Source organism: Molothrus ater, chromosome 5 (assembly GCF_012460135.2).
Source record: "Molothrus ater isolate BHLD 08-10-18 breed brown headed cowbird chromosome 5, BPBGC_Mater_1.1, whole genome shotgun sequence".
NCBI lineage: Eukaryota > Metazoa > Chordata > Aves > Passeriformes > Icteridae > Molothrus > Molothrus ater.
Window position 1 is genome coordinate 35,344,010 of NC_050482.2, and position 24,774 is coordinate 35,368,783.

Below are 24,774 nucleotides of genomic sequence, written 5' to 3' on the forward strand. Positions count from 1 at the left end.
GGACCAATAATGAATGTCCTGCATGCTTCTAACTGCCTGTGCACATTTTGCCAGTGGTAATTCCAGATTTGTTCTCACATTACTGAACTGAGTCTTACAGAAAAGGAAGACTGGAAATTGATTTGAAGCAAATGGCCTGCCATGTGCTCCTTCTACAGCTGGGCAGGCAGCCCCATTGACCTTCTCTGCCAGGGCAGTTTGTGGCCGGACAGACCAGAGACCAAGAAGTGTCTGTGTGTTTCCACTCTGCCTATCAGCCAGTACATAAGCTGACCATGGCCAAGGCCAGGGTTCCTTTCGAGGCCAGTTAAAGCATTTGGATTTCTCTTGCTTTGATCTGTAAACAATGTATGTAATTATCTGTAAACAAGGGCATTGCATACTGTAATTCTTAGCATGTAATTGGAACTAGACCCTTACATCATATAACAAACAATACCAGAGCCTGAGTCACTGAGAGCAGATACCCAGGCTCCTGTGGGTCCTGCCACACAGGAGCCTTCCATTGCTTCTCACATGTCCTGATCCAATGCAACATTTGCACCAGGATTGGGCTGTACAGAAGAGGCAGAATTTTTCTGCAGCTATGCTTCTAGCAAAGGACACTGTCAGCATAAACATCAAAACAAAGCATCCCACCAAGAAAAGAACAAAGCTTAGTCCTTTAGGTAGTTTGTTTCAGGTTTTGGTTTGTTGTTTTTTTAAGCCCACTTGTAATAGCTATCAGGCTCCACAGAGTGGAGCAGGCTTTATAAAAATCAGTAATTCTTCTGTCTTACCTCTTCTGTAGTGCTAGAGTACTGAAGAGTGGTTGTTGGAATCCAGGCTTTCTCTGTTACTGCAGATTTCAAGTCAAAGTAGAGGTTTTCAATTGGATTTTTACTGAAGTGTTCAGTCACATTTCTGATGAACATCTCTGTGCTACTCTTCAACACATTTTCAGGCCTAGAAGTAACAGTATTTGAAGAGGAGGATGTAGTTCTAGTACTCCACACAGAAGTGTCTGCATCTTGGAGATCTAAAACAAACAAAGGAAAATTATTTAAATTGCCTTAACATTTTTATAAACAATTAATTAGATCAATAAATGTGGCTGATACAGCTTCCAAGTAGTTCAAGTACACCTGTCAGTTCTATAGGTTTTTCGTTTTCAGTGCAAACGTGTTTTTGCATCAATACCAAAGCCTGAGAAACATAACCAGAAAAAAATAATGTCCCTGAACACTCATACCATTCATTTTAAATACAGTCTGTGAGTGATTCTGAAGGGAAGAGAAAGGTTGTACTTTGTCATTAATGGCACAATTTTTTTCATTTGCAACTTTTCCCCTTACTTGTATCTATCAAATGGCACACAGTCATATTGTCAACCCTCTCCTGTCCTTTCTAAGTGCATGGGCCAGATTCACTTCTGCCTTTTTTTGGTGTAAGTTTAAAACAAGTCTTTGTTCAGTATAATTTTTCAAGATAATTTTTTTCTCAACGTATATGTTCAAGTTCCTTGTTCCCACATGAACATTTCTCTTGCTTTCTAAAATCAGTCCTATGCTGACCCCATGCTAGTCCCTGACTGCTGCCTTCCCAAGGCTCAGCTAATGATCTATCACTTAACTGAAGTATCTGTAAATATGGCAGTGGGTTCGCTTTTTTAGTCACGTATCCTTCAGAGAAAGCCAAAGTTGCAATTAGAGCTCAGGAAAGATTTTACTACACATTTTTCCTCCACATTTTCATGGCTCTTCCTCCCCATTGGTATGTATTTAATATCCTTTCTTTGTGGCAGTGAGGGCAGGGTTCAAGCTGTGGTGGCCTCTACATCTGGTAGCATCACATTTCAGCTAAACTATTGGAATTACTCACTGGCCCCTTCTCACAAAAAGCTGCCCAGCCATTGCTGTAACACAGCTAGTGTGTATTGGCTCAATGCCCAAGACACTTTGTCTGTCCTTGAACTGGGGTCTCCAGCATCACAGAACCTTGTTTTGCTGCTGAGCCACTGGGCTGGTTGCCATTTATAACAATTTTAGCTCACAAATCCTTTAAAAACAAAGTAGTGACTGGGTTAAATTGCAGTAGAAGCTTTCAAATGCAATTACTTGGTGTGCAATTATGATGTCTTAGCTGGGCAAGGTGAAATTACCTCTTACCCAAAGGAGCAGTGGGTGAACTTCCACAAAATCAACATTATCAAGTTTTTGTATATGTGTAAATATATATGTTAACATGTTTATGTAAAGAATATTGCAGCACTCTGATTTGCACAGAAAAGTAAGATTGTAAACTCTAGTAGGAAATACTTCCATGCAAGTATTTGCTGTGCTTGACAGCACAATATGTTCATCTGGTACATGATTCTGGAATTTTTTGAAAAGTAGTAGTTTACTGGAATGGGTTAGTATCCAGCGTAGATATTTCCTTTCCTTTTATCTAATTGTGCTTTTCTGGAAATAAATAAAAAAAATAAATCAAAGTCTCCATTAAATTACAAAAAATGTTGATTAAATATTTTTTCCAAATTGCTTGTGCAAGGGTTTTCATTGAAACCTCAGGTCTCATCTAACTGCACGATCATCTTCATGCTGCTGCCTTTGCATAACCCCCTGCAGAGAGCCTGAGGTGCAGAGTCTGCTGTGGTCCCATGTCACATACCTTCATGGTTCCCACCAGAAGGACAGGAACCTTGTGCTCAACCTGACATCAGGTGCTGCAACAAACCCATTAGCTGAGAAAAGTCCAGACTTAGTCTAGATTCCATGACAGTCATTGTTCCTGGAGATATCCTAATTGTCGTGGGTCTCTGAAAGTCTAGAGTAGCAACTAGAAATCCTAGCCCTGAGGACTTGGAAAGAGTTCTATGCCTTTCAGATGTCTCTGAGATATCTCTCTCCTACTTCAGCAGGAAGTAGAACTTATTGATAGAAAGACAGCAAAAAAAGAGTATATCTGCAGTCAGCAATCTCTTAGAGAAAAACCCCTCACATTTGGGTTTCTAAATATATATTTACACACCCAACATGAAAACACTCTAAACATTTTTTTAGCTTAATTTACAGAAAAATAGCAGTGATTCCAGCAGGAAGGCATTTGCATTCCAGTGCAATTGTGCTTTAGGAAAGCTGTTCCTCCATAAAAGGAAGCTGGTGCTGCCAGTGACATTTATGGGACTCAGCAGCCAGGGAATAACTGGCATTCTTGGTGCAGGAGCTGAGGGGAGAGCTCAACATTCCTGGAAGCAAAACACTTGGTCCTCAGAAAAGTTCCAGCATCCCACAGAGATCCCATGAACAAGCATTTGGTCACTGCATGACCCAACCTTTCATGTTAATAAGCTTCAGGCTATTCTGGGTTTCAAGCTAAAGGGTCTTTCCCAGAAAATACTGGTTACAGTCTGTTACCTGTAAGCTGTGGTTAGAAGTGACTTGTGTACAGAACTATGCCATACTGGAACTTCAGATATATGTACCAGTGTTTTCCATATATCCTACAGTGGACTGACTAATGGGGTTCATATCTGTTACCCACTTTAAGAAAGTCAGAATTCATGTTTATATTCTAAGTAAAGCCACTATTGTGATCCTAGCATAAGGACCCTCACAGCCCTTCTTCAGTAGCAGGCACTTAAAAAAAGAAAATTGCATATTATAAGGCCCAGGTAGCAGATTTCTACACAACATGAGTTCCAAATTTTTTAACCAGAAAAAACACACCTCCTCTCTGGACATTTGTGAAGTACACAGAAATCTCAACAGTGGTATTTTTCAGATGTGTTTAGCATTGTTCCAGCAGCCTCTTTGGAAATGGGTCATAAAACTGTTCTTGGGAACAGGACAGCAGCACTGACACTGATGTTGATCACTAGTGGCTGCATGATATACAGTGTGTGAGCATAATATTGTAATAATCAGTAGCACACCCAGGAGAAATGATGATGTTCTGACAAAGTGCATATTTCATCCACGGAGTGTACTGCAAACCCCATCCACCCACACAGCAGCAGGCTGCTGACAAGGAAGGGACTGCCATACATTTCCATGTAGGAACAGCAAAAGTGCTGGTCAGTTGCCAAGAGCTGAGAACCCTACAGTGGTGCTTTCAGCCTCAGCTGAGCTGGCACAGTGCAGCTTTCTGAAATAGCTCACATTGTACTGATTTGCCTACTCTATTAGAGCACAGTTTCAGAAAACTAAGGCTGAACTGCTAGTGAAACATAACTGAATCAGATATTTTGTGTATGAGATACAAAATACTCCATAAAACTGTATCTAACTCTCTGCAAGACTTGAAACAAGAAGGGGCTGCTTTAAGCTCTTTATGTGCGGGACAAAATGAATTATCTTTTTACCTAATTACTTGTAAATAAAAGAAGCATAATTCAGATTTCTGTTGTATGTTGGGGTATGAAAGAAAAACAAAATTCTCTGAATGTCCTTTCTTTCCCATTCAACGTGACTTTTAAAACCTGCAAAATCTGTGCTGCTTAAATTTTTTTTCTTCCTTTATTTGGATGTTGTAGAAGTTAGTACCATTTGTATCTTATGTCAGAGAGGTTGAATGTCTCCAAACTCCAGTCTAATCCTGAGCTGCTGTTTTACTTGCTTGTTTTTGAAATGCTGAAGTTGCCACTGAAAGGTTCTTTCAGCATCAGTGGTAGCAGAACATCCATATAACTATGATGATAACACCATTGCTGTACCAGCCCTATTTCTGACACTATGAGTAGTTCCAGCTCACCCTGAAGTGGATTTTTGGTCACTGGAAGGGGCATCTAGTTCCACTAACTCCATGGATTACACCTCTACTGAAGAGAGCTCAGATATGCAGAAATTACATAGACACCTAGGTCTTGGTTCAGTTGCCTAAACCTAGTGGAATCTGAACTGCCCTAGGGCATCTGGGGCGTTTGCCCAGGCTCTCATAACACTTATGGGAGACCTGTGTCTTTCTGGGCTGGCAGCCAGAGATCATGTGGAATATTGTGGAGCATCTCAAATGAGAAAAAGCACCTTGTTGAGGTAAGTGAAATAATCCCTTCCTTCAGACACCTACATTTAGACACCTGAAAGTTCAAACCCACATGAAGGTCCACACAAAATAGAGATAATGTAATAATGAAAAATACCAGTAAAGTTGTTAGCACTAGCAAAGATGAAATCATAAAGCAGGATATGCCTGATTGCTCTTGGAAGCTGTGCCTATTGTTCCATTTTTTTCCCTATGAAAGTAGCTGAGCTGGTTTTGTTCTATATTCTTTGTGCTGTGGCTCATTGAGGCTTTAGAAATTTACAAAGCCCAAGGACCTAGGCTACACTGCAGATTTCTCCCTTTCTTTTTAGAAAATCTAAACCCATATTTATCTCTGAGCTTCTATCAGTATGCTATTGGATTTTGTACAGTCTTGAAATTATGTCCAAGGATCTGACATTGATACCTCTCCTTAACTAGGTGAAGCTCAGCAGAAGTGGTCAACCATGTATTTCTTTGACGCAAGAAAGAAGATTCAAGTAATTTTTGATATTTCATGGGTTCACGTATGTGTTAGCAAAATCTTATACTTAGAAAACCCTATAAAATAACTTGGAGAGATTAAAATGAATTTCAGTAAAGGTATTTTAGGAGAAAATATTTTGGGTCAACTTAAAGGTGGAATGAAAATATTGTTTATCACTGTTCTAATTTATCCTGAAGAAAATTGTAAAGTTCCACACACAAAAAATTGCAACTGGTAGTGAACTTATGTATGGATTATTGCAGTATCTACAAACACTAAAAGTGTGGAAAGCTTAAAGCCTAAGATATTTAATTTAATTAATTCAAAAATAGGTAAGAGTTTCTGCCTTTTCTGTGCTTCTGCCATCTTTCTTTGGTGCTTCCCCACCTTCCCAAAAGTCCCAAGAAGCCTGTGTCTTCCCATGTTCTGCAGTGCTACTGCTGCTCCAGTGGTTCAGAGCATGCTTGGAGTGTGCACTGCTCTGGTCTATCCTGTGCTCCATCTCAGCCACTGAAGCATCACCAATGGGATGTGAATTTACTTAGCTGAAGTTCTGATTATGAAGCAACTAAACTGAAAGGAGGATAAGGGGAAGAGAGAAGCTTATGTGAAATAAACGATCCCAGACAAGAACCAAGGCTAGAAAAGGGGGAAGGAACAGCATGAACATCAGATGGCACATCAGACTTCAGCTCATACCTGGTATCTGGTATTTTGTCTATTTCAGGCTGGAAACAAACAAGAGATAGAAAGATGTTCCAGTTGTTATTTGAATTCCTTATCCAACATGTTTTATATCTTTGTAGATCCCACTATGGTTCTTCAGTGCTTGGCACACAGCTATAAGCAAACCCTCCACAAAATCAGCTACTCTTTTTGAATGTCCTGATATCCACAGCTTTAGGGTTGTCCCTACCATGTATGATATGATAGAAGAGAAATGCAATGAAGAACATCATATTACAAAACAGTTACTGTCACCTTCTGTATCCAGACTGCTCTACAGCCTGTGTGACAGTGTCTAGAGCTCAGTGCATAACTGCAGCATACAGCTTGGCCTTGTGTCTACTACTCATTTGAAGTAATTCCCTGCTTAGTGAATAATTTTTGGTCAGCAGTGGTTTTGAGGTTTGCTGGTAATATTCAAGATGCCACATAGCATTGCATCTGTTCTTAATTGGATATTTTATTGAAATTAACCTACCCAGAACAAAAGAAGCTCAGGAGTGACATCAGTGTTAGTCTGTCAGCATTAATGGTGGACATTTGTTCCACAAGTGTTATTTACATGCAACATTCTTTGTTCTTTTTCAGTCATCCTGCCTTCTAGCTCTTCAACTGCCCCATCTTTTCCTCTTGCCTGTTTCCATTCCTGTTCCTTCTCCTGGTTTCTGAGCTTAGAGAAGCTCTGAACCCAACAGTGGGCTGGTGAAAAGAAGGCTTTAGCATTACAGAGATTTTTTCTCACTCTGCCCAGAATGTCCTCATGAATTTCGTGGGAAATGAAGTCTCACTTTCTCGAGGGATATTGATACCTTAGGACCATTCTTCATGTTAGCTGTTTCAGCTGGAGGCCTGATTCAAACATGAGTTTGTGTGAGAAGGACTGCTGCTAGATTTGGAATTACCTCTGAGTGAGCAGAGAGGGGTTACATTCCCAAATTGATCCTGGTTTCCACAAATAGTCATTTAGGTTAGGACTGTTACAAAATATGTAAATCCAAACACATCTCGGATGATTTGAAATCCAAATCCAAGCTCAGACTTTCCCCAGGTTTAGAAAAATAATGTTTGATGTTTGAGTAAGGTCCAGAATAAAAGGTAGTTGCAGTTACTGGGTTTGGAGCTTCTACTCTATCTGGGGTGATGTTTGGGATGCAATTCAGTGAGCTAGTCCTATGCCAAAAGAGAACTCTTTTTATGAGAACTGTGAAAATAGAGGGTAAATTATAGCAAAATGTGGTCTTAGTCAGGAGGAGAAAAACTTACAGCCATTTCAGCTCCAAAGATTTTGCTCAATTTTTACTACCTTAGCTAAATATAGACCAAATATGTTATTTTAGGCTGATCCACTTCTGCTTGTACTGAAAGCAGATAGATGTTCTTGGAAGACTAATTTTACACATTTAGCATTGAAGATTTTCACAAGCATATGGATGCCATGACCAGAACTGGGTGCATTAGATATTGTTATCACAGTACTTACTACTATTTGGAAAATTAATCTCTTAACAGTACTTCCACTTTATGAGCTTCTTATAGTCCTAAAATTCTTATTTGGCTATTGAGGATTACAATAATTTCTTGGTTTTTTATCAGAGCTTCCCAGAGCTGTCAAAAATAAGGTAAGTAACACTCTTAGAAAGGATTTACAGACCTGTCTATGGAGAGAATTTCAGGAAAATCAAGGCAAATTCATTTAAGAACTGAACACAGTAAACAAATGAGAAGGTGCTTTAACATCTCATGACAATTGTCTTAGTACTTATTGGTCTTAAATTGCTTCTCCTCTGGGGATGATTAAGAAAAAGTGTGTAAGGTTACTTTAACTTTGTTAGGCCACACTCCACCCAAAGGAAATAACACTACCTGTGCACCTCATTTGAACTGTTCATAGTGTCTTTGAATATGCAAGCCATATGCATCCCACAGGACTTCAAATGATTTTGCCTTTTTAATCTCTAACATGTATGGGAGGACTGGGATGGCATCATGGCCACTTTTCCATTCCCTGGTTCTGCATGCTATCCTTTCATGCCTCCACTCAGGTGAGTAGTCCTATGAGCAGAGTTCTGCAAGTGCAAATTTGCTGAAAAAAATGGTACCCTGCCTTACAATAACTAAGAGTTTAGAAAGAATGAGGATTTGGTTTAAACATTCTGAAAACTTGGACATATGCAACAGTTTTCAGTCATAAAACTTTTTTTTTAACCCTGTAAAGACAAGAATTAATAGTAAAAAGATGTCTGTAGGTTGTTCTTATTTACTGTGAAAAATTGCTTAATACTGCACAAGAACAATATCAACATCTTTTCCGGGAAGCATTGACAATGGGACATTGAAGAAGCATTATCAAGCAGTATTCCAACCACTGTACCTTCCATTTTGTCATGGATATGGAAACCCACAACTACACAGATATACTGTAGGTATATCTGTATGGCTGTAGGTATGTGCACAGACCTTTGCATTTCAAGGTACTATTCCAAGAATTTCTGAGACTTTCAATTCAATTCATTATTCTCAGGATTTTGAGTGCTCTCATGTACATGGCATCTGAGAGCAAAATTACACTGAGTAAACATGCAAATGTATAAGCCATGACTCTTCTAATAATGCATTTAGGTTAATCAGAGAAATAATTGTGCATGTGTTTGATTTTCAGATGTCTTTTTGCTCTTGACAGATTGGATCTGTATTTGTATGATATAATGAATGGGGAGGAGAACTTCTTTGCATCTACATTTTTGAAAAGTACTAGGAATCAGTACCCATAGTTTAGAAATGGAAAAAAGGAAATGACACACTAATAGTGAGCTGAGGTTACATATAAGCTCATTGATCCAAAGATTGGGAGTAGACAAAAGGAGAGACATCCTGAAAATATAAAGTGGATTAAAAACTTCACCAGTTGTGAGAAAGACAGCACTCATCTCAGCTGTTCTTTAACAGTTCTCAAAATGCTTTTCAACTGTGAAAAACATTCTTCTGTATGAATAAAATATCATAATTTTTCACATTTGAGTTAGTATTAGCATAACAGAGACATTTTTGTTACCAAAACTCCCAGGATATTTTCTTGAAGGAATAACTCACCTTGCTTTGAGCACAGATTTACATAAACAGGTTTTCCCGTCTCGCTGGCTTTTAGTTGCATCCATGTATGAAGGTATTTTTTACTCCGCTTGGCCATGACCTTCTGACCTTGTTTTGTGAGGAAAAGGGAGCTGTTGGCCACCTTGAGGAGCCCATCCTCGTGGCAATTCCACCTGACTGCCTGGGGACAATCGACAGTGATGCTGCGAGACGACAGAGCAGAGCGTGTGGAGATGCTCAGGCACTGGGCAGACTTCACATGGAGAAGCCTGTCATCTGCCATCCACTGCCACTTCTGGTTCAGGTCAGTCATATTGCACTTTTCCATAATGACTCCTCTCTTTTCTGAAAGACACTGCTGTTTCTGGACATGGATAATCAGAAACCCTTCTGGAAAAGGAAAATTCCACGAAAATACGATTGATTACACATTTACTTGACAAAAAGCAAATTACCAATGATTTAAAATACATCAGCAAATAAATTTCTCTTCCCACTTTCTGTGTGTTGAACTTTTCATGAAACTTCCAGAAGCTGAACCTATTTAAAAAAACCCTCCAAACACAACACCCACGTGATGCATGTGCTGGTAACATAAATAATGAAAATGCAAAATCCCAAGCTATTGTGGCAAGGTTATCTTGACCTTCATTATACATAAAAATAAGAAAAAATTAAACTGGATATAAAAGAAATCCAAGAACTATTAAATTCAAACACCAGTCCCTCATTTCCCCTGCTGGAAAGCAAACACGTCTACATGAATTCTCAGTCTCTGTTTCAGTTTTACAACACAGACTTTTAAAAATATAATTTACTGCCTAAAAGTTGTTTTAGTAAAATTCATAATGTTTCTGAGGGAAACGTAGGAGGATATTCATAAATTGATGAATCTCTCAATGCCTGTGTTACAGGAATGGAGGTTCTTTACTGGTAGGAAGCACATCTGTTTTACTGGATTTATTCCAAAGTCTCTAGCTGTTAGCTTTGTGACCATTCCAATTCACGTAAGATTAGCTTTCTGTGTCACCACACTTAAAGATCAACACCAGCTACTCAAATGAAGAAAATTACAGTGCATTAATCAAAACCCCACAAAGCTACCAAGCAAAATGTATACTTGTTACAGAACACAGAACTGGTTATTTCAAATGCAGCCTCCCTGCCATATCAAGTTTAGGTTGTTCTTTGTTTTTAATCTCAGTTACTCAAACATTTCCATCCCCATTAGTTACCAAGTGCTAAACCAAATGTGTATTTATTTCCCTCAATTGATATTGTCATTCCCCTGTTTTTACAGACCTGGGAATTTTCTAACTAAGCATTATAGAAAGTTCTTGTCTCTGAAGTTTTATAAAGTATGAATAAAAGACAGGCATCTCCTGTCTGAAGCATTTGTCCCAAAAAATCATCTCCTGGATTGTCTATCAGGAGATCTTCTTAAAAAAAAGAAGATGTATTTCCAGCAAAGAAGAAGGCAGTTTATTTTCCTTTGGAAAGGAATCTAAACAGAATGGGCTGTGTTGGCCCTGCCCTCATTCCTCTGGTATGAAGCCCAGAGAAGAGGTGACTCGGTTTCTTTAAGTCACCGGCTGTGCCGGAGGGCTCTGCTCACTGGCAGAAAGAGCAATTCAGCAGAGGGGAAGTGGGGAGAGACACTTACCTGAGAATGTCAAGGCAAGACAGGTAGAAACCAGGACGTGAAATAAAGAATCCATTTTCCCTCTAGCAACTCCCCATGCTTCTCTTAAAAAAACCCACCTCAGATAAGTGAAGCGAAGGCTAGGAAGGAAATGTGCCTTCACGGGGGAAAAAGTCAGTGACGAGCACTTCCTTCTATTCAATTGTTTTGGGGGGTTTTACAGCACTTTGTCCTTTTAATATGATTCTTCAGTTTACTAGTTGGTTTATTTTGGAAAAATACAAGCAAAAGAGAAGTTTTCAAGCACCTGGGAAATTAAAAGAGATTTTATTGAATCTCTTTAGACTAAAGGAAAGGGGATCATACTTTTGTGTAATTTGTTGCATGTGAACTATTACAAATCTCCAGGTCATCTGGATGGTGCTGACTAAGTATGTTCTATATTATCCAATGAAAAACATGTATTTTTTGTAACTATACACAATCAAGCAAGATCTCAATATATTTCTAACTCTACAAGTTCTAAAAGCCAAGTGGAGGGTAGGGAGGAAGGGGAAGAGGAGGAGGCAAAGCTCTGGCATCTGTACCAGGTCTTACAGAAACTCCCCCTGAGGAACCAAGTGATGCTGGCTTTGCCTTTCCATCAGGTGGTGCACCTTGCTCCATGTCAGCTGGGGATTGCCTGTGCCCTCTGGATTGGTTCCCAAGTGGTCTGAAGCCATGGTGGAGGCTGTCCAAATTGTGCTGGACTGAGCCTGTTTATAGGGGTACAAGAGTGTGTGTGCATTAACTACTCTAAGCAAGAACAGAGACTTCAGTTAATATTTTATATTAAGGGTAATTTATTAGCAGTATGAAGCAAAGTCAACATCACTGCATTAAAAACTCATGACACCCTGTAAACAGACCTCCCAGTGCTGTAAGCCATAATGCCAACTTCGCATATCTCTTAAAAACAAACTTTTACTGAGCAATAAAGGAAACAGTCATAGCAGCATTTTCTTTCTTGTATAACCTGTCATGGAAGAGTCCGTATCACTAAAGGCATCTATCTCTTACTGAAAGAAATAGAGCAGATAAACAACATATGCAAAAATTTCTGTGTTAATAAAAGACAGACAAATATTTAAAATCCTTACCATTTAATATATGCTACAAAGTTTCTTTTAAAAGTAGAATGACTTACACAATTTACAAATACACTGGATTCAGGTCTGTAGCAGAAGCATGTTCTAAGACAATCAACAGTTTAGGGTAAATATATACACACTGAATAACAGACATTGTGCTCTGCAACTGCTCTGTAAGACCTACAGTAAGTACACATTTAATAGTTAATAGGATGAAGAACATATATTTCCATATAAAATATTAACTGCTTTTGAATATTTTCAAAAACAAGATTTTAAAATTTTTTATTATCTCCTTTTTGTAATCCATAGTTGAACACTTGCAATTTTAGCAGCAAGAATATTATGTGGCCAAGAAACAAGCTCACCACATAATCAGTAATAGCACTTTACAGTACAGTTGACAGTCCATTCACAAGACAGTTTGCAAACGTCAAAGCTTTTATACACTTGTTAAACATTTCTTCTGTAGAAGTCCCAATGTCCATCTGACTGCAGCAGTAGCACATACATACATTCCATATGGCAGATATCAGCATTACAGAATTAAACCCACCTTTAGATACATACACAGAATCCATGTGTAATTTCAGTACAGTACCTTCTTTATAAATCATTTTTGGGAAGCTCGCAATACATTCATACATAGTGAGGGTCCAGCAATCTCTGTGCTTTTGCCAAACCATCCATAATCCTATGAGAAGTTGGCCTCAAAGCCGTCTTTCCCACTGCAGTAAACTCCTTGAAGAAGCTGCTGGTAGGTAATGAAATAGATTACCTCAAGAGACTGACATTTGGTTTTACCCTCTTCAGCTTCACTGGACAGCTTCTGCAGAAAGTCTGCTTTCATACAGACTCAGTGCATGGTGCACAAATTCATACTGCTCGCTGGTCTGAACCATTCCACCCCTGGAAAGGAAACAAACTGCACTGAAATCTTATTTCTTAAGAATGCAACACACTCCAGCTCCTGCCAGCCCCATGACCACCAGATGACACAAGCCCTTTTCTCAGTTTTTGATTTACAATTTGCTTGAGTAAGTGGGGATACTTGTCAGAGCAGAATTAATTTCTTCACAGCTTATGGCATCCAGCACATGCCCAACATCAAGAATTCCCGGTTCCATCAGAGTAAGAATTAGAGAAGAAAACATGTGGAATCTACAGTGTTAAAACCTACATTTCAAATACAGTATATTCAAAGAGAATTTTGCTCAATCACTTGGGCAAGGAAGGCCAGATACATGGATGCAGCATTACCACTGATGGAGCAAGAACGTATACAGAATCTGGCCTTTCATTTTTGTCCTTCACTAAAAATGTAACCTTCTGTGACCTGCAGATGGCCTGCGCAGAGAACAGCTCTTCCTGTCCTCTTTCTAACGCCTACAATGCATCCTGTCTGAACAGCCACCACCTACAAAATTTTAGAGCAGTGAATCATTTCACCACCAACAATGCAAAAGAGTTGAACTTAACCATAAAAAGAACTAGTTGCAGCCAGCTTGGATTAAATGCCTACTTCTTATACATTCACCAGGTAACAATTAATTCTTCAGGTCTAAGCATGAGGATCAAGTCCCAGATCTCCAGTACTGGTTACAGTGCGATAGAAAGGAGATGTCCTACAGGAGGTAGGTGGGATAGAAGTGTTACCATTTAGCTCTGAAATTAAAGTGAAACTCTTTCTGACAATACTGAGGTACTCAAGGTCTCCCTTCTCATGGACCAAGGCCTCAAGTTTACTTTATACCACTTCTCTTATCTCACCTGCCAGGGTATTCAAAGCTATCTACTCTGCTTCTAGAAACAAGCCCTTGGTTCCTCCTCAGAGCACCCTGGAGCAGCTAGTTACCTTTGGGATGATGAAAGACCAAATGGCCTTAGTGAGAATGAAGACATTAAGATACGTGTCACATCTGGCTTCAGTTCATTGAAACATTTAAATTTGCGAGGTATTTGGATCCAGAGCACTGTTGGAACCAGATATCTTGCAGGAGCAGGTCTGAAAATCTCATGAGATCCCTAACAACAAATGTAGTACAGATATACCAAGCTATTTGAAAAACGGTAAAACTTCCACAACAAGTATTGTCCTTCAGTATTATTGAAGGTTATCTACAACCACAAGGTCCTTTTATTTTCTTCAGTGCTTCTGGATGGCTAAATGGCTATGGCAGGAAAATCATAATTAAAATAGTATGTACTTCTTTAGGCAAGTGAGCAGCAGTCTGTGTTCCTCCAATGAGCTCAGGCAAATACAGAACACCTTTTAGTGAGCCACATGGCTGTTTATGATATGCTATTACTAGGAAGAAAATCACAGGCTATTAAATGGTCCCATCCAGCCCAAAATGAAGCACTCATAGTTTTGCCAACAAAGACATCCAGAAATTCTTAACTCTTGGCTGCCTTTTGCCTTCAGCTGCTTTCCTCTGTGCTTGTCCCCTGCCTGGAGATGCAGCAAGATACTAAAGGTGATGGGAGGGCTTTGCTCCGGTCCTCTGTGCTGCCTAGTCTCCTTCCTTCCTCCTGGCTGCTGCATCCTGCTCTGCCCACGCAGCCCCTTCCCAAACAGCTTCCCTCCCTGCCTTCCTCATCAATGTTCCCCCAAGATGTTCTCTAAGAGAGTGCACTTCCCAGGTTAGATCTGCTGTGTAGAAGGGGTGGGGGAGGGACCACATCCAGGGAGAAGAACTTAGCAGAAAGGGCAGGTTAAAACAATTTTGGCTGCACTAGGCTGTTTGTGGTGGTGATCCTTGCTCCTTCCTCTTCAGTGCTAAAAACCCCAGGAAAGCATGTGTAAGACTGTAGGGGCTGAGCCCAGCACCATGGTGTCTGCCCTGTCTGCCTTAGCAGGCACAATTTGGAGGTTATGATGCTTCTGAACCTTGTATGGGCAAACAGTCCATATCTCTGCCAGCTTAAGGGCATATGAGTCTTACTCAGAAGTTTAGACTACTTAGCCTTGTCAGTGCCACTATACACAGGATTTATTGAGCCACAGTACCACAAAATGGTTTGGATTGGTAGGGACCTTAAAGAGTACCTACTTCCAAACCCCCTGCCATGGGCAGGGGTATCTTCCCCTAAGATGAGGTTGCTCAGAGCCCCATCCAACCTGGCTTTAAACACTTCTAGGGATGGAAGGTAAAGAATTTCTTCCTATATCTGATCTGAATTTACTCTCTCTAAGTTTAAAGACATTATCTCTTGTCCTATCATTACAGACCCTGGTCGAAAGGCTTTCTCTGTCTTTCTTATAAGCCCCCTTTCATATTGAAATGCAGCAAAAACATGTCCCCAGATCCTTCTCCAGGATGAACAGCCCCACCTCTCTCAGACTTTCTTCACAGGAGAGGTGTTCTGTCCCTCTGACCATTTTCATGTCCCTTCTCTGGATCCACTGTAGCAGGCCCATGCCTTTTTTGTCCCTGGGGAGCCCAAACCTGGATGCAGCTCTCCAGGTGGGGTCTCACCAGAGCAGAGCAGAGGGGCAGAATCCCCTCCCTGGACCTGCTGGCCACACTGCTTTAGATGCAGCCCAAGATACACTTGCTTTTCTGGGCTCTAAGTGCACACTGCCAGCTCCTGTTCAATTTTTCATCTATCAATATCCCAAGTCCTTCTTACCTTCATTCTATGCAAGGCTCACATTTAATAGCAGGAATTATCTGTGATCCCAAGACATTGGCTTGTGGAAATGTCTGTGTGGAAGAGCATTTCAGGAGGAAATTTGCTCAAGGAGGGAGGTTTCCTCTCCTATGTCCCTAGTGTCCAGAAGGGATGTAGCCACAGCTACAGCACCTGTGGGTGTGCACCCTTTGTCTATTTGCTAGCCTGCACTGTCAGCTACTCTGTGAGCTGCTGGGCTCTCTGCCTCTGAGACTCTTTGGGCTGTCGCTTGGAAGAAACAGACCCTGGTATCCTGAGGTCTCAGGGATTGTGACCATCTTTGCTCGGGTAGCAGTGAGTGCATAAAAGGTCCTTTACCCTGCCCTCTGGCTTGCTGCTAGTGCAGCTGCATGCAGTCTGCTCCAGAATTAATGCGATGCAGGGTTTGGGATTATTTTTTTTTTAACCTGAGGCCATTAGTCAAAACACTTAAACAATGAATTGACGCACACTGAAAAGTCTTTTCATCCTGTCTGAGGAGCCAAGAGCAAAGTTATCGGATGTCATTCCAAGAATGTGCCTTTAAGGTTAAGAATGTGCAAAGTTTCTCGATGTCACAGTAAGTCTTGAAGATGCCTCACATCAAACATTTCCTGTTTCTGTTGCAAAATATAAAAAATGAACTGGGAAAAAAAGCAAGCTGAGCAGGCCTGTGGGTCTGTCTTTTTACAAATTCACACAGACCATGGCTGTATTTACATCCTGGGCCAATATTTTGAGTGGATTGTCCATTTTTTCATATCAGCTCAGCACTGATGATTACTGTCAGATCCATTCACCCCTTAACTTACACTAAACAGCTAACAAGGAAGTGGTACCTGGACATACCCTACCTAGGAACAGCTCTGTCCTGTCTCAATCTCTGTTGGAGTGCTTATTTAAAACTCTCTTTCCAGGGAGAGTCACATGGGCCATTAATTAAACTATTTTCCAGCATAACTTTTTGCCACCATATGCAATTTGTCTGGATGCTTGTTTGGTTTTCATTGAACATGCTGGGCAATAGGAATGCATTGGTAAGTCACTACAACACTACTTGTGAGTCCCTCAAGTCAGCTCTTTTCTTTTTCCTATTGCTCGATTCACTTTGGTAGAAATGTGGTCATGGACCCATGTGATAAAAAATAAATCCACATAAGAGTGGACATCCCTGAGTGTGTTGATTCCAAAAATACTCAGTGTACCTCCTCCTAGGCCATCCTACTCTCCTTTCTTTTTTTTTTTTTTTTTTTGAGTGCAATGTGATGCATGAAGAAAAAACTGCTGGCCAGCATATAAATGAATAAATGAGGAAGACAGCCTCAGCACTGATCCTGCTCCGCTCATGACTGTACCTCACTGCTAACATTGGCCATCCTGGCAGTGTAACACCATGATGGCCACAGCCAGCTCTTGCAGCCAGGCCTAGTGGGCTTTAAGTTCATTTTGCCAGCTTCATGGCATGTGTAATGACCCTGTCTCACACATTAGCTGCCAATGACCACCATTTCAGGACTGTGACAACAGGGGGGGCCAGTCTTATTGAGCTTTGTCCATGTAACAATGACTCTTGGCCACTTTATGGACCCATGATCTGATAGGGCTGGCAGTGGCTACTGTAGTCTTAGGGGCTGCTAAGCTTTGCCTTAATAATCATGACTATAAACTGACTGCCTGGTCAGTGAGATTCATTCTGCAATATGCCCAATTGGAAAAAAAAAACCAAGAAAAGAAGACAGGTTTTGGTTACTGAGTTTTATCCAGAAAAATGTCTTTAAAAATTAAAACAGAGACATACTCTTTGTCTCAGGCAATGCCAGCGAATATGAAGCAAGATCTCTATAGTCTATACAACCTGAAACTTGAAAAAATACAGAAATGTACAAATCACAATATTTAACAATTCTTATAACAAGCTTTGTGTCATGGAAATTGCTGTTATGAATGTTATATTTGGGTCAGATTTCCATTCTCTTTCCAAGTTTATCTAGGATACTAATACGTAAAAGAAAGTTCATTAGGCAGATCCACTCAATAAAATTGTGTTGTCAGTTAATAATGCTGAAAATCTGGGTTGTTTTTTTATGTCTGAAACAAGGATATTAAAAGAGGCAGCTGAGACCAGAGTTTGCTTTCACTTCTCTATAATGGATTGCAAAGCAATGAGAAAAAGATTTTTTCATAATAGAAATACTAAAATGGGGAAGAACTCTTCAAACCTTTCTCAATAAGACAGATAGATATTCAGAAAAGAGGTTTGGAAATTTGCAGTCGGTAATTTAAAATAGAGTAAGCATTTTTCTCTCAGCTATTCCTTCTTATTTTGTCGCTGAGATTTTTAGGTCAATAACTCCCCTTGGAGAATTTTACACTCCGAGTGGCTCATGTCACCCTGTAAAGCTCATATTACAATGTCTAGTATGATGAAGCCATATGGGAGGGGAAGGCAGAGGACCTAATCCATAAATACAGTCAACTGTATGGATTCTGGTCCTTCTGCACTTCGTGGTTCTAGTACCTTTCAGAGATTTTCACAACATGAAAAATTCTATATTAACCCTTTGACCTAAGCTATTTTTCAGCATTTGCACCCTATGTATTTTTTTCATTTAAAGAAGACACGCATGTCAGAAGCAGTTTAGATACTTGCAAGGAGATTATATGAACTGTACCTACAGCAGAAGAGGACACTCCTCTATTCTTGGTGCAACTCTGTTTATTTACTTTATACAAAATCCTGTTTCTCCAAGCAGAAGAAGAAAGAAAAGTACAACCCAACCAACAGTTTCCACTGTGCACAATACCCACATCCTCCTTCAAAACACAAATCCCTCTTCAGCCATGGTTTCACAAAACAAAGCACTCTGCAACAATGCTGGCTTACACTGTTCCTGCTCCCAAGCTGTGAATTCACTCAGGGAATTGATCTGACTTCAGAAAAGTCTGGAACCAATGCCTTGGTATTTTCTTAGGCTGAGTAAATCTGCCAACTCAATTCAAAAGGACCCCCAGCAGAGCTGATGAAATAGCAACAACACCAGATTTGTCCTTCTCCAGTGCTCAAAGAACCTACACATTCAGTGAGCCTGGATTTCTTTGTCAACCCAGGCTCAAAGAAAATCCCTTGTCTCCAGATTGCCTCACTTCTCTTGTGTCCCAATGGGATGATGCAGACAGCAAGCAGAAAATTTTACTGGGGGAAAAGAGAAGTGGCAAGTGCCCAGCAACTACAGGGTTGTCATTTCATTCAATTTAAGTTTCACCCAGAAAACAATATGATTCCTTATTCAGGACTTAAATGCATATGTTACCTTGATTATTCAGTTAATGTGGTCATAAAAGTCAGCAAAAGCAATGGCAGCCAGTAACATTCAACTGTGAAAATGTTTTCAGAATCATTATTGAATAATTACTGATCATTACCAAATCATTTTGGTAATTATTTCAGAATCACTGACTGATTTGTGGTTCTTCTGGAACTCACCGATCCATTCGTAGCTGGCAGACAATGCTCAATGCATCTACAACTCCCTCTTCCTTTAACTGCTGACAACCAATGGCTGTGGCAATAAAACATCCAGTTCTTCCTATACCAGCACTGAAAAAAAGGCAAAATTTAAAAGGAGAATGAAGTTCACAGATCCAGAAACTACATGGAAAACACTAAATAGCTATGAAAATAGAATAAAAAAAAGAAACTTGGAATTGCTACAACCCACAGTTCCTGGGTGCATGTCCAGCAAGGATGACTTCTCAGCTCACTTTCATATAGAGAAATGAAAGTGTGCACTGTTCCAGCAGTCCAGTTGTGGGTATCGTGAGGCTTACATTTTTTTCACATTGCTCACAAGTGTATGGTAAGAAAACCAAGTTTCATTAGCACTACAAAATCTGAGTATTCTCAGGCCCAGTCCAAGCAAATGATGGAGATATGTACTGAAAAGGAGGAGAAACCAACCTAAAACCAAAATTCAGTAGGGCTTTATGTTTAAAGTCCTCAAAGTATACAGGGGTTCTGCTAACCATACCTCTAACCATGGAGGCAAAAAGGACCTATACCCATGCTGATGAAGTTAACTCTCTCTCCTGTGATTCTGAAGGATGGTGAAGGACTTGGTGCCATAGCTCCCCAGGTTTTCTTGATGCCTGCTGGGAAGCAGCCATTTTGGCATTTTTTTTATCCCTGAGGCCTCAACAATTTTGGGAATCTCTGCCCCACTTTGTTGCTTGCTTAAGTAATGTAGAATGCAGTGCACCTCATGGCTTTCATGCTGGATGGCAGGAAAATAGGTGGAAAATGTTAAAAAATTAATTTGGGGTCCAGGTCTTCACTCAGACAAAAAGGGAAGAAACTGTCTGACTGGAAAATGGAGTGTGAGATTTGTAGACCATAGTGAACATATAGACAGCTGAGTTGTGACTGAAGAACCATGAATTTTAATCACAACTGGGATGATATCTTAATCACAATTGAGATGATATCTCTCTTTAATCACTAATAAATTGCTGCCCATGCTTAACGACCTTACTGTCATATCACTCATCTCAGACAGACATCCCAATCTTCTGAAGACCTTCATTACGGAAGATCTGTACGAGAAAAAGGGCAATCTCAATAGCTATCCACAGATTTCTGCATTGTTAGGGAAACTACAATCCCTGATAAATACAGCTGCATAAAATTTGGGAAAGTTGCTTATTCATCACATTCTAGTTTTCAAAAATTATGTGTGGTTCAAATCTGTCTTCCATTTCTCTAAATCTCCTAAATATGGAACTGGGAAGAAATTGTTCAAGATGAAAAGTTCTGATTTAATGTACTTCTAGGAAAAAAAAGAAATATTATCCCAACTGTAAGAGATGTATCGTCACTGTTATGACACAAACAAGTAAGAAAATACTGATTTTATTTTTACTTTCTGTTTTGATTCATCTACTTCTTTCCACCAATATAACAAATCCAGTGCTATTTCCCATTATTTAAATTGCAACATGGGGTAATGAATCAATATAAAGCAATAAAATCGAATTATTAGAAGGTCATCCTCTGGTGCATTATAGTTTGTGTGAATAAAGTCTATTCTTGAGTACTGAAAAACACTTTGCTCTTGAATATCCAGCCAACTGCTTTTGTGAAAATGCTCACAAATTGCAGTACTGATGTATTTTGGTCTCCAAATTTGTACCTGATTCTTGCTCCTCAAAAGTGACTTGCTTTGCAATATGCTTTGCCTACTGGTCACTAAAAAAGTCAATTAACATGAAGAGGAACTGGGGAATTTTGTTTTCCCCCAAACACATTCTTTAGGAGGGCTATTTGATGCAATTTGCTGCAATTTGCTGCAGCCTTGCTTTAGGCAGTCACTTAAGAGAAGGGCTGGCTAATTACCTGCAGTGCACAACAACAGGCCCTCTGCCCAGTGATTCCAGCCTGTCCTGTTCCACGTCCAGCATGAGCTGCAGCAGAGGCTGGGCGCTGTCAGGGGTTTTGTGGTCTGGCCAGGACGTGTACCAGTAGTGCTTCACGCTGCGGGACTGATTCCCTTGCTGGAAAGAACACCAAGACTTTATATGAACAACTGTATTCTTTTTATTTCTTATACTGTTATGGTAAAAAGACAGTAAAAATGTTAAGAGAGATTAAACAATTTTTTATATTAGACGTGGAGGATGTAACTGATGTGCTTCCAGGCACACAATTATAAGAAGGGTTTGTGCACCTGAAAACTTGGCCGGTTTTTCCAGCTGTGTATATTCTGTTTTATGACTACTGACTTTTCCAGCTGTGTAAGTTCTGTTCATTTGGCTACTGACTTCATGAGTGTATTGTCAATTGGGAATTGTCAGATGTCTGTGTTATATCAGCAACAACATCTAGAGAGAATAGCTTGATGCGGGCTTCTGAAGGTCTAAATTATTATGTATTTCTTTCTTTAAAGGTCATTATAATGTTCTGATACTAAAATTACAAGAGTTTTGAAGTTAAAGATGTAGAAGAGCTGCCCTTCTAGATTAACAAGATATCCCAGTTTGTTCAGTTATTTTCTCCAAAAGAGTCTGCTACCACTTACTTCAACAGGGGGCTAAATATGGGCTAGGGTAATTAGTACTGGATGATATAATTTCTGCTCACTTCTCAGTGCTGGAGATGAAACACTACACAAATTTTCCCAATACATTATTTATTGTAATGCTCTATCAGGAGCAGCAGGTCAATCTGATAGCATGAGAGTGTAATAGGGAAGTTAACTCAGAGGAGGAGCATCTGTCCTATTTTGCACAATTAATGTTTAGTGAGAACCAGGAAAGCATGAAGATTTCTTTATATACTTCTTTTTAGCCTCTCAGATAGGTTGTAGTTGCACTCAGCACACAACATGAGCAGCGTATCTTTCTTTAGAACGATGCTATGCTAGTTCTGTCATTAACTAAAATCCCTTTACTTTGCCTTGGCAATGCTAAAAGGGCCTCAAAACAAATGCAATTCAAGAAAATGAAACTTGCACTCTTTTTTGAAGCCTTTTTTATTGCCAGAGTCATACAAAGTGGCAATACAATAAGTATTCCAGTACTTTGGCCTCAACCCTACCTTGCAGCTTCATAGCTCCTCCTGCAAAAATTTACACCCTTTAAAAAAGCCAACACTTTATTGTTAAACACTTTTTTAACTTCATTTAGCAATAAAGAAAAGAGAGCATTGTGAATGATGCTTCTCAGATGCAGATTATTACCTTTATTGTAAGCTGACGGACAGTGTAGTTTTTGCATTCTTGCACACTGTTAACAAGGACTTCAACCTTCCCATAGATTCCTCTTTTTTCTGGCCAATAAAGCACACATTTCTGGAAAGCAAGCATCACTGTCATCAAAAAACTGAATCCTGGAGCCATATTCATATCTAATTTTTACACAGAATGTATTTTTCTGCAAAATTCAGATGAATGCAACTGAAGTGTTATTCATGTCAGGAGTATTCCTAGATAAGATTTTGCATAGTTTTTACTGAATGACTTAGGCCTGGTTTTCAGGATCTGAGTTTTACAGTATAGATCTCTTCCACAGAACAATTTGCACAGCTGTTTTTATTCTTAAAAGCTCAGAGAAGTTCAGTTATAGGAATTGTTTTCCAGATTCAAAATTAAAGAGTTTTTTTCCTAGAAAACTCCAAAATGCAACTTTTGAAGTTTTGTCTTTCCAAATGGGATTTCCTTCTGAGCAAGAGATTCAAAATTTGTCCTCTGCTCACAAGACTTTTAATCCTATTTACTCTCCTGGGCCCTGATACAAGAAGCATTTAAATGTGTCTTTAGATCTTACTAAACTCAATTTGACTTAATGTGCATGTTAAAGTATTTTGAAGAACCTGAGTTGTTTTACTGTACAACTTTTTGGAAATTAGTGTTAAAAAAATTCTTCAGTCTTGCTAGAGCTACACAAAATTTTATGCAGAATTCTCAATGAATCAATAGTTTTACACTATTTCAGCAATTTATCTGATGAACTTCTACTAAAAAGAAGATGAAGAAATAGTATTTACAAGGCAAATAATTTAACATTCTCCTTGCAATAATTTGCTTATATTCTTCACTATTCATTTAAATTAGAGTATCTCCACAGGCTATATGAAAGCAAATATCTGTATTGCATAAATACTTTTCTAGAAATGGATGCTTATTCTCTTAAGAAAATATTTCACATTTTCTGAAATAATGCTGCCCAGTCCCACTCATTCATTAAGTAAAAAGACTCCCCAACATTTAAAGGAAACCTTCTATTTTAATATCCAATACACAGGTATAAAAACCCAACCAACCAAATAAACAAACAAACAAAAAACCCCCAAACCCCAAGAGTACAGTTCTACAATAATAGCAGTCCCAGAAAGACCTTGTTTGTATTTCCTCATAAACTCTTGCTGAAGCAACTGGTATACATGTAGATAGATAGTAGCCTACATTATGCAGCAAAATGAAACAATACCTTTAATATAATCAATTGTCATAAAGCATAACTTCCAGTAAATATTGCTAAAAATTATCCAGAAAAACAATCAGTGGAATGCAAGGCTTTACCACCAGGTGTGATATTTAAGTTTCTGCTTGATAACCCAATAGTGGATTGAACTCAATCACCTCAGTTGTATAAATGCTTTTCTAAAAATAGATGCTCATTACCTTGATAGTGTAAGGTGTGTGAAAGCCACATTTCCTGAAATAATGCTGGCCCTTCTGACTGGCTTCGTTCAAATCCTGTCTTTTGCAGAACTACTCGAACATCCTAAATTTGCTGTCTCCCCGAAGAGATCAAGAATGGCAATAAAATACTCAGAAATTTGTATGAAAAATAGTGTTCACAAGTTCCACAGTCTACCCATGTGACACATAGAGTTACTATCATCTGCCAGATCTCCAGTTCATGCCCCTCCCTGGGAGTGTAGTTTTCAGTGCTAATATGGGAAAAAGAAAAGTCTAAATACACAATTGTGCCCTGACAATCAACAATAGTTGAGTAAACTCCTGAGACTTCTTGATAAATGTGAGCATGCAATGCTCACTACAAAACCTTCAGGCACTCCAGAGGAGTGTTTTTCTTGACTCTTTCCCAGAACTGGAATTGGCAACTTGTGCTGGGTGGACAATGAAATGTAGCTGTTCATTAAAATAACTTTCATTTAACAGTCTATCTACATTTAGTGAGATACAATGGATTATTTTTAACACTGTTGCTGTGCATCCTTTAAAAATACTGCTTGTTGCTGCTTTAAAAATAGCCTTGAAAATACAGGTGGGATAAGCTGATGCAAGCACTTCCAAGGAGTGGGGAATGAACATGTTTTTGAAACTTAACTGAAAAAAGGGAAAAAAGATGGTAGTAGGAGTGATAAATTATCAGATATACATAAAAGAATATACAAAATCTCAGGACCATAATAAAAAAAAGTAAACTGCCTCAAGCTGTTACTTGTACATAAAAGAAAATTCTTCTCTGGTAGGAACATTTAAAACCTGTTCAAATATCTGATATAGTGGATGAAGTGTCTGGTG

At 39.3% G+C, this 24,774-nt stretch overlaps 1 protein-coding gene across 1 annotated transcript in view; it reads right to left on the reverse strand.

The window, feature by feature from the left end:
- Nucleotides 1-11,764: 11,764 nt before the first annotated feature.
- Nucleotides 11,765-24,774, reverse strand: part of PTPRR (protein tyrosine phosphatase receptor type R) — a 138,918-nt gene continuing 125,908 nt past the window's right edge. Inside the window, exons 11-14 of the mRNA XM_036401080.2 lie at nt 22,462-22,572; nt 21,120-21,277; nt 19,215-19,328; nt 11,765-12,985 (exon numbers count right to left, since the gene is read on the reverse strand). Of these exons, the coding sequence (XP_036256973.1) occupies nt 12,892-12,985; nt 19,215-19,328; nt 21,120-21,277; nt 22,462-22,572 (477 nt within the window). The 3' untranslated portion in view covers nt 11,765-12,891. The remainder of the gene's footprint in view (nt 12,986-19,214; nt 19,329-21,119; nt 21,278-22,461; nt 22,573-24,774) is intronic.